This window comes from Ischnura elegans, chromosome 8 (genome assembly GCF_921293095.1).
Source record: "Ischnura elegans chromosome 8, ioIscEleg1.1, whole genome shotgun sequence".
Classification (NCBI taxonomy): domain Eukaryota; kingdom Metazoa; phylum Arthropoda; class Insecta; order Odonata; family Coenagrionidae; genus Ischnura; species Ischnura elegans.
In genome coordinates, this window is record NC_060253.1 from 21,596,538 (window position 1) to 21,606,710 (window position 10,173).

The 10,173-nt window shown below is 33.5% G+C and overlaps 1 protein-coding gene across 1 annotated transcript in view; it reads left to right on the top strand.

Annotated features, from left to right (window-relative positions):
* Positions 1-9,789, top strand: part of LOC124163804 (voltage-gated potassium channel subunit beta-2) — a gene marked incomplete at its 5' end in the record, with an annotated part of 45,935 nt that extends 36,146 nt beyond the window's left edge. Inside the window, one exon of the mRNA XM_046540896.1 lies at positions 972-9,789. Coding sequence (XP_046396852.1) covers positions 972-1,073 — 102 coding nt within the window. The remainder of the gene's footprint in view (positions 1-971) is intronic.
* Positions 9,790-10,173: the final 384 nt, after the last annotated feature.

Here is a 10,173-nt window from a genome sequence, read left to right on the forward strand (position 1 = left end):
CCTTTTATTTACATGACTTTAAGTGTACCTTTTGGTGTTCCTCAAACAAATATGTAACCTGTTATACCAATTACTGTGAATACCTCTGCAACCTCTTCAATTAAAATGATTTGGTTCTAAATCATTAATTATTAGTATTTTTGTTGAATAAATTCACTGCCATCCTATCTTTGTCCAAAAACATGAAACAATAGTCTAGGTGTTTAAACATGAGTCTAGGTGTTTCGACAGTCTTGTATAGTTTGCCTATTTTTTGTGGGTGGTGCGGCAAGCACTTAATTTATCTTCTGTTGTAAATTAAACATAGGAAGCCTCAGAATGGATGTTATGAATGCATAAATCAATGAATAGATTTATGGAATGATTTTAGAATTTTAATATGACTCTAATTGCTTGAAAATTTTGCCTCAAGTACCTATATCACCTTTGCAACATGGCTGCTTGCAGAAGTCATAATTTTAAAGTAAAATTTCAGGTTCAATATGATAGAAAAGGATATAATATGAAAGGATATAAGGATATGATAGGAAAGACTGCGATATAAGTACATAAATAAATGATTCCGTGCCTAAGGATATTATTCCAGACAATTATAATGCTAAGAAATCCACTGGAAAAGTAGGAAAAATGACTTATACTCAATGCTTTGAGATTGGCACAAAAGATTTCCTTGGAAAAATATACAGATAGATTGCAATCAGTGATATCATGACTTTACCAGCCCATGCTATGATCACTAGAAATATGACAGCTAGAATAAGAGAGATAATGAAAATGACAAATTTGAAGACATAATAGATACAGGGATTAGTACAGCACTTCCATGAATCTACGTTCTCTTTTTCGAGCAACCATTTCATTAATCAGTTTATAAATCGTTAATCAGTTCATGAATTTTGTGGCATCATAGGAAGATAAATACAATTAAAATCATACAAAATCAAATCTAATTCCTTCTTCTTTCTCGGCAGCTTGTTCCAAAACTCACGTCTAGCACAATGAGTGAGTTGGAGCGAATCCTGGAGAATAAGCCCGTGAGGCCTCCCATCGTTTCAACCCTGGCGCTTAGATGACAATCAATGTGCCCGCCAGGGGGCGGGACCAATGGAGACGACGGAGTTGTCATCGGGCCCAATGGCAAAGACGAGGAGGGAGACGGAGGAGGCGGCACGCCAGAGGAGGCCAGCAAAGAGAGCCAGAAGATGCCGTTCTGCTCCATTCAGTGACGTTGTCCCAGCTGGGTAGCCTTCAATTCCAGTAGCAACAGAGGCGACGACGACTACTCTGACGACGAAGAGAGTTAATAACATCAATGGAGACTGCTCAAGCGGTAAAAATAAATATATTGGAATCGGACAGTTGGCTGCTCAAAAATTTTTCATATTTTGAGACATTTAGAGGCCTCGAGTCTTGTCTGGAAGCCTCGGAGAAATGCTGTGGAAGTTTCAAAAAAAGGGAGGGTTGTAAAACTTCGAATGGCCTGTTCTATGAACTCTTGTGAGTTTTTTTTTTCTAATCACAAAAGACAAGTGCAAATGAGAGTGAACAATTATCATATGGGGGCTGAAGTACCTCGGATGAGTTCTTGTGGGTTCACAAGTTACAAGGCTTTGAATTAAATAAGAAGGTAAGCATAGAGGGAGGGTATGTTTGTGTTTACAATTAAGGCTGACTGTGACGTATTCTCAACTACACTATTGAATCACAATAATAATTATAGTAACATTCTGCTTCAAGTATTCAAGGAAAATCACAATAAATTTCAGCCGTAACATTTGAGGACGCTATTAACTTGCTTTTTGAATATCAGCTAAGTAAATTTTATAAATTTTCAATTTGGATATGGTAATGCATCAATGAAGAACTAAAATTAATATGTGTTTAAGGATTACATCTAATTGGGGGTGTATGAATCAGAGGGTCATGTTATTCATATGAAAGCAAACAATGCAATAATACAATTAAGCATGTTGACGGATCATGGAAGTTTCTTGAAGAGGTGTGGGCTCAAGTAAATTGGGTGGTCATTGTTGCAAATTCTCAATTTACATTCCAAGCATACGACAGCATCTGTGTAAGTAAGAATATCCCAAGTAAATTTTCATTGCTACATCGTTTGATCAATTCAGTGGTCAAGTATGTAGTAGTGTTCCCAATGGAAAGGTTATGCAAAGAGAGGCAATGGACAAACGAGCAAGTTCCTAGCAAGTGGAAGTCAACAACTCGTCCATCTCCCTGTGCAATTCTCAGTCTTACAAAAACACACTTATTTTGTATCAGACAAAAATTAATACATATTATAAGCTTATAAAAATATCATCATTTTGCTTACATATGGGGTGTAAACTGAACACTGAACGCATATTTTTTTAAAGTGTAATAAAATAATCTAATACCTCCACTTGTATAAACAAATGGCAAGCGTGTTTAGGAGTTTGTTTTTTTTCTTTTCCATGGGAATCCAGTATGATCTCTTTACTAATACAATTTTAATAACTTGTTATGACAATAGAGTTGCTGAAATTTTAAACCCTCTATGAGGAGGGAAGTTATTATTTGCACTCAAAATCAATGACTATTGACATAGGCCCATTGAAATAAGAATTTATCTAATGACTGGAGATGGTATTGGTGTGTGGGGATAGTGCGTGTTTTGTTTCATCCTCGCATGGCCATTTTGAAAAGATTGCTTCTTGTGAATAAGGGATTTGCCGGGGGCAGTCTGAAGTTGGATTTGAGTGGATATTATGTCATCACGTTTCGGTCAAGTGTGTGAGAGCTTGGCGATTCATGTGCAAGGGATATATATATATACATGTACAAGAGCCTACATATTTTGGTGTAGTACTGAGAGTAGAGACATTGACTTGTTTTTAAGTGAATTTGAATGGTTTTGGTGTGAGGTTCAGAACTGTGAGAAGGGACCAATCAAAAGGACACCATTTAAGAAGAAGCAGAAGAGCAAGAAACGAGAATTGTTATCTTTGAAAAGAAATTTTTTTATGGGGTACTTTGATAGTATTGTGTGCCTGAAGGTTACATTGGAGTGCTGGAGTGCATCTCATCAGAATGCATCAAAACTGTGGGTGATGAAAATAGCTTGATTGATAAAAATAAACTATTAGAAAATTGTGGACTGCTGAACAAATCATGACTGTGGTAGATTTAAAGGGTTTTTGGTGATTTTTTTTAAAGTATGATTTATTTCACCATGCATAGGCTCGAATGGGAGATATGTATATAACTGTGTCTCATTTAGGAGCTTCAAAAGCTAAGTTTTAGTGGGAAAAAGTATGAAAACGTCAAGTGAAACAACAGTTGAACATGTGCTGTCTAATAGTGAAGCCATTTAAAAGGTTTGGAAGGGGGAGGGTTGAGTTACTGCCAAACTTTTAGCTCAGCTGTGGTTTTGCTCAGGTTGTGAGCGAGTGCGTCTTTCAAAGGTGCTAAAAAGACACCAAAAGCCCCAATGGCATAGCTGAGAAAATATAGTCTATATAGATTTATTATTAGGTGTAAAAGAACACAGCAATTCAATTCATATATACATATATTGTTCAACATTTGCTTCCATTTGGCCTGGTTTTTATTCATGTCTAACGAGCACAAGTTGTCCGTATTTGGAGGAAATCGTCCTAGCGACAGTTTTTCCCTACATATGGGGCAGTGAGTGGCTTTTATAATGGTTTTATATATCCATTGAAATGTGGAATAGATTGAGAGGAAACAAGCCCTTTGAATAAAGCTTGAGGAACCGTGAATTCAGGACAGAGTGTTGGAAATGAAAATTTTTATGGAGATAAATTAAGTTTTGCACTAACTATCAGACCATAAAAAATACTACTTACAAAACATTACTCTTGCACTTCCGAGAGGAAAGTCATATTCTATATTTGAATTGATACATAGTTTAATTATTTTCAATGGTATTTACATGAGGAAACATTGAAGCATTACTTAGCATGAGCCTTAGTTCAGTTTTGGGAAGTTTTAGCCATTTCTCATGGTATGGAGCAGGAATAAAACATCTTGCCTTGACCAAATTCTTGCTGTAGAAATTTATAAAAGCCTGTTTTGAAAAGGAGAAGCATGAATTAGAGATCACCCAAGCAGCATTATATGCCATTTTTTATCTAACATATATCTTTTTTTATATCACCATTTTATATCTCCATCCCCAAGGTGGTATAAAAATGATATAATTTGCTTTTATTAATTCAGATATCAATTTGTAGACACTCCAAATTATGAATAAAAAAGGTGTGCAGTTAACCAAATTCTTAACCTAACCGTAACCAAGGTGAAAATTTCATTGATTGGAATGTGGCTATATGGTTAATTTCAAAATTCCCACCTCCTGCATACCCTGACCTTATGTCAGTTACCCATCCGTTTTGAGGTCTCTCGCTCTCCTTGCAACCATATGTTACAAGGTGCATAACCAAAGTCCTGAAAATTTGCATGTAGCAGAAACAGTTGACAAATGCAGTTGCAATGCACTGAAAGTGCATTTTATTTTTACTTCCTCTGATTTATAATTCAATTTGTTTTTCATTTATTTTGTGTGTTTATCCAATGCTTTGATTTCAGCTCTCCTTTAATTTGAGCACTTTCCCACAGTTTTTCAGTTAAAAAGACGTACAGAATTCTTTGATTTTCCATAAAGTGCATTTTTTATTGCTCTAATTATTAATTGTTTTAATATTGATGATGGATAATGATGATTTTTTATTATAATAATTATTAGTAGTAATAATTACTCAAAATTTTAAAAAAATCAGAAAAGAAACTATGCACTAAAAAATCAAGACAAGGAAAATAATTTACCATAGCTATTTGTGAATGCTGTTAATTTTTTAACAAAATCAAGACAAGGAAAATAATTTACCATAGCTATTTGTGAATGCTGTTAATTTTTTAACTTAACCACAGCCATTACCAAAATAAATAATCCTTAACTGCATACCTCTATGAAAAAGTGATGCCAAAAAATTACAATGATGAAACAGTGGCTCTGATAAAATGTGTATCACCTGGTAACGTAATAGTAACTGGGCAAACATTGGCCAGTTAATAATTGCCAAAGGGGCTTACCATTGCAGTTTTCAGAAATTGATTGAAAAGTCATTTCTTGCTTTTGGCATATCACAAATGGTTACCAATTTTTGATCAAAATTACATTACTGGTTAATACCACTTTGGCGATAAAAATGTCATCAGTTTCGATGCATGAGTGATGTCCGTTGAACTTATAAGTTATAAAAAAAGGCATCACTATGCTGCTTGGGTATTGGCAATAGGTCTGAAAAGCAAGTGCTGGAAGAGATAGTATGAGTTAGAAGGTCAATGGCATTTCCATGGGTCATTGTCTTTTTTTAAGCATGAAGTTTGTGAAAATGCAAGTTGTTTGAGAAAAAAATCACCATTCAGTCCAATGGTTGTTTTCTGTAGTAAAAAATATAATTTTGGTGAATGAGTTCCTTATTTATTTCCAGCTAGGCAATGCCATAAAATATAGCAATGATAGGGGATAAGAATGCCAGCCAAAATCTTTCACCATCACTTACAACCATACTTCAGTTATATTTTTCTAGTCACTCAAAAATCATAAATTGTATCTCATACCTCATAAGATTTAGTTGTTAAGAAAATGTGAACTAAACAGCTGTGATCATGCCGTGCGTTTATAATTGTGTTTTCATAAATCCTCATTAGCTATATCCAACCATCGTGCTTTTACTTGCTTGTTTTCATGTAACATACTTCAAATCTAATCTTTTACGAGAAAGGATTCCATCAATGACCATATTTATCTTTTGAGTCAATGAATATTTCCAAAAGTCTAAAATTGCCTCCTTCCATCCACTGTTAGGGTTAAAAAATTAAAGTACTGTCAAATAAATAACTCAATGAACGGGAGTAAGGTGGACATGTGGCCAACATTTTAGGCATGATCCAAGTATGCTATCGATTATGTCTCAGATAGTGCTACGAAATTTAAGGATTAAATATTATTAAAACTTTTCCACTCTAATAATGCAGTATTAAACAATCATCTTCTGTATTTGAAAGCTATTATGTAGTGAAACACAATTAGTAAAAACATATAGTAACGTTCAGAATGTAGTCTTGTTACAAATATGTGCACTACTCCTGTTCATAAATTACTGTGTACTGCTTGACAAGTTAAAGGATAAGTGATTAACCCTAATGAGGTTGTTCATGGATTTAATTGTAGACATTTCAGTTAAGATAACTACCAAGCTCCAATTAATCAAAAGTCCATTGCTATTACAAAACTGCACATTTAAATATGATGTATTCATAACAAAAAGTGGCTTGTTGCTTACTGACCTCCTAAAGCTAGTGAGATTCAACCATATGTAAGAAACATATGCATAGGCTAAATTACAATACGTAGAGGATGGAAAAAAACGTCCAAATTAAAAAATTTCTGAATTTTTCACTTTGCATAACTAGCATTTATGATATTACACCCACAGGTGCTGAACATAATCCTATGGCTGACCAATTATTGTTTATAATGTTGACATTTATTATAAAGCACTTAAGACGACAATTTCGTAGGCATTTGAATATGAGAGATTACTCAAAAGAATATACATAATTGTAGGTTTATATTCTGTCATAATCAAATTAATTTCTGTTGAGAGGTATAAACTTTCATTTGAGTACGCTTAGTTGTAAACCCACGTGACAAACAAATGGGTAATATTATTGCTGTCTTCCAAAATGCATTCAATTTGAAATATTCATGTGGCCGGAGGCTACCAATAGTCCTTATGTAATGCAATGGGTAAAGTAAAAGTTTTGCTGCCCAGCCCAAAAATTGACAGAAGGCAATATTAGTCTACAAATAATCGTAACCTAGCCATTTGAAGTGAAAGCAAAATGTGTCAGCAACTGTGCAGAGGTTTAGCATTTCATTTTTTCCTAATTTCCAAACGAAAAAACTGGTGGAAATGTTCAGTTAGGTATACGTTGAGTGGCACTTCTTTCAAAAACAGTCTTTGGAAGGAAATATCAGGCAAAGACGTCATTACAAAACTTTGAGCAGTTCTCCCATAGATTTTATCTGATGGAGAAACGTTTTGCTTTATATCTACCCATGACTCCAGAAGTTGAATAATACACTTTTTGATCTTGGGAAGTTTATCTTTGGCATAGAAGCAATCTATGAATGGGAAATAAAATGTGGTTTTAGAAAACACAAGAGGTGTAGAGAATCTGGCAATTTCGGCTTCAATCCTTAATCAAGGATACTCATAGTTTCTTGCATGATCATGCATTTCAAAAATAAAAACAATTTTCAAAATGGAATTCTTTTTAAAAAAAATTAAAATACCGTCATTCTCGTTCTGTCGAGTACTTACATCAGCATGAGCTGGTTCCTGTTATTAAGATTGGTCAAATCTAATGCAAATTATTTGAGAGGCTTGAAGTTCAACATTTGCAACTAGTTGCTACTCAGTTGTTGATACTCTCCATCCACTGCTATCTTCATGCCTCTTCAAAGAAATATGTGAACCATTTCATGAAACTAATTCTGAGAATTTCCCCTCACCTCAAAAATCACTCATGGAAGAAGTTTTCTCAAGCATTGTGTAGTCTTGTTAATTTGTCACAACCTTGATTTCTTGTTGTAAATGTAAGATTAGTGCAATTTTGCACCCTTTTAAACAATAATTTTATTTGAATGAGTCTTTTTGACAAGTTGTTCATGTTTTCTACAATTTTAACATTGTTGACTATCAAAATTTATGAGATGTTTTCATTTATTTAAAAAAAATTAACATATCACTCATCCTGTATGTCATCTATCACATGAATTAATTGCCCATGTAGCATTACTTTTTCACTAAAAAAAGCAAGAAGCATGTACATAGATTGTAAAAATATTTTGCGCTTTGAAATTTTTAATGGGGAGCCATTATCAGTTTTACAGCATATGTATGCCAAATTTTCAAGGAAATGCCATGTCATGTTATTTAAATATACATAGGTAATAAATGATGCTAAATAGCTCACGCTGATAACAGCTGGACTGGGTATAGGTGGGATTGGCATCTTTTTTTAAATCTCAAAAGAAAACCACCGCCCAATTCCTTCCCTCCAAATATTTACTTATATATTGAGTCACCAAATTCCAAGATTTCTTAAATAGTATATTAGCAATAGATTAAAAGATGAAAATTTAAAAAGTTTCTGGCTTTCTACACCAAGGAGTCTTAAGAGTGTCAAATTGCATGTTTCTGGCTTTGTAAGAGCTCTTATTTCAATTGGTGACTTGACTATCAACCCCCTTAATTATTAAAATTTTAACCTATGTTTAATAATTGACATAGTATCTAAACCTAATCGTTAAAACAAAGAGCAACTTAAATTCCATGGCAATAACACCATGTCCATGTTTTGATAAAAATTTATGAAAATGTCCTCTGAAAAAATGTCAGATAGCATGCAAAATGAAAGTCACTTTACATTGGCTGAATGGAATAGTTTCTCGGAGACCCAGCTGTGCAGACAAAAGAGGTCTCATTCACAGACAAATAAAGTGCTCGTTCTGTTCTCTCATTGCTAAAACCCTGACAAAAGAATGCTTCACAAGCTTTAATTGAGTTGACTATTAGTGAACTGTAATAATCTTTACATTGTACTTTTTTGAGGAAGCCATTTCAGCTGTAAAATCAAGAAGAATTCCATTTAAATGCAAGAGTCCACTACATTTTTGTCTCTTTATTCAGTGCCTTTGTGAGATTTGCAATGAAAAAAATTAGTGGAAAGGTGATGCTTTAATGCAAAACCAATGACAATACACTTGTTTCCCCACCTGCAGAGTTGAAATAAGCATATAAACTTAAAATAAGCTAAAATTGTGGTGGCCCTCATCATTCTTTGAGGCCAAAATATGCAGAATTATGCTAATCAATGTTGAACATGGAGTGGAGGTCTGTTGTATATTAAATTGAAAAGTTTTAAAGTGAAAATTATATATTTATGTTGTCTGCAGCCTTGCTCCTGCAACTAAGCAATTAAAAAAAATGAACTCTAAGACTTCTTCCACATTAGGGATATTTTATACATTTTTAAAATTTTATAAATCTGAACATCTTAGAAATGTGCATGTGGTAATTTGAAGGAAATAATAAAATTAAATGTAATCCAGTATATATAATATGTTAATTCTTGGAGTGAACATTGTCATGTCTTTTTTTCTCTAGCATTTGAAGTGAATCTTGCGTTTCATTTGAATGTATGAGTAATGGAGATATTGAATTTAAATACTGTTGCATGCTCAGAAGAGTTCAAGGTATTGTTCTAAGAGCAGGTTAATAAAACTAGAAACATAACCTGCTAAAAGAAGGTTCTTTTGGTTACTATCTGCTCAATTTTAATGCATCAGCTGTGGAATATCTGGTGCTACTGAACTCTTGGCCATCGAGTTACTTAATTATTATGGTGGAAATATAATCAATTTGAAATATATATTAATTACCTCATCTACTTGTGCACGCCCTAATCAGTACTGAATTGAATTTTTTCATCTCCTTTCTAATTGCTGACCTTAAGTTACCTCGTCATGAAGAAATGTAATGAAATAAACCTCTTTTTGGAGCCTTGGTGTAAAAAGTCATTAATTTAGGACCTGTTGCCTACGAACATTGTTTTGACTGTTGACACTGTCACGTTATGTATCTTGTTAACACATTTTTGCCTTTATTTAGGCACTAGTTTCACCAATATTTAATAAATAAATTTTGATGAAAATCTTGCTTAATTTATTCTTTAGTTACTATGATGTTAAAAATCAAGCTTGTGTAACCTATTGAATGTTTTCCTAAAATAGCATACACTAGAAGCTGACTTAAACAAATATGCAGCGGTGAAGATAAAGTATTTAAAATATGGTCCATGAGAATGAACAATTGAAGTCCACGAAAAAAATCCACTCACGTAAAACACCAAAAAATGGAAACATCAGAAAGTAACATTCTATGAAACTTAACCAATACATATTTATTTTGTGTCCATGAATGATTAAATCATTCATATTTGCATGCAGCCTTTGCCAGCACCAGTGGTATAAATTATAAAAATGGTGGTTGGTAGTTCAACAAGTGACAGGATTTTTATGAATCTGAAAACTTCATA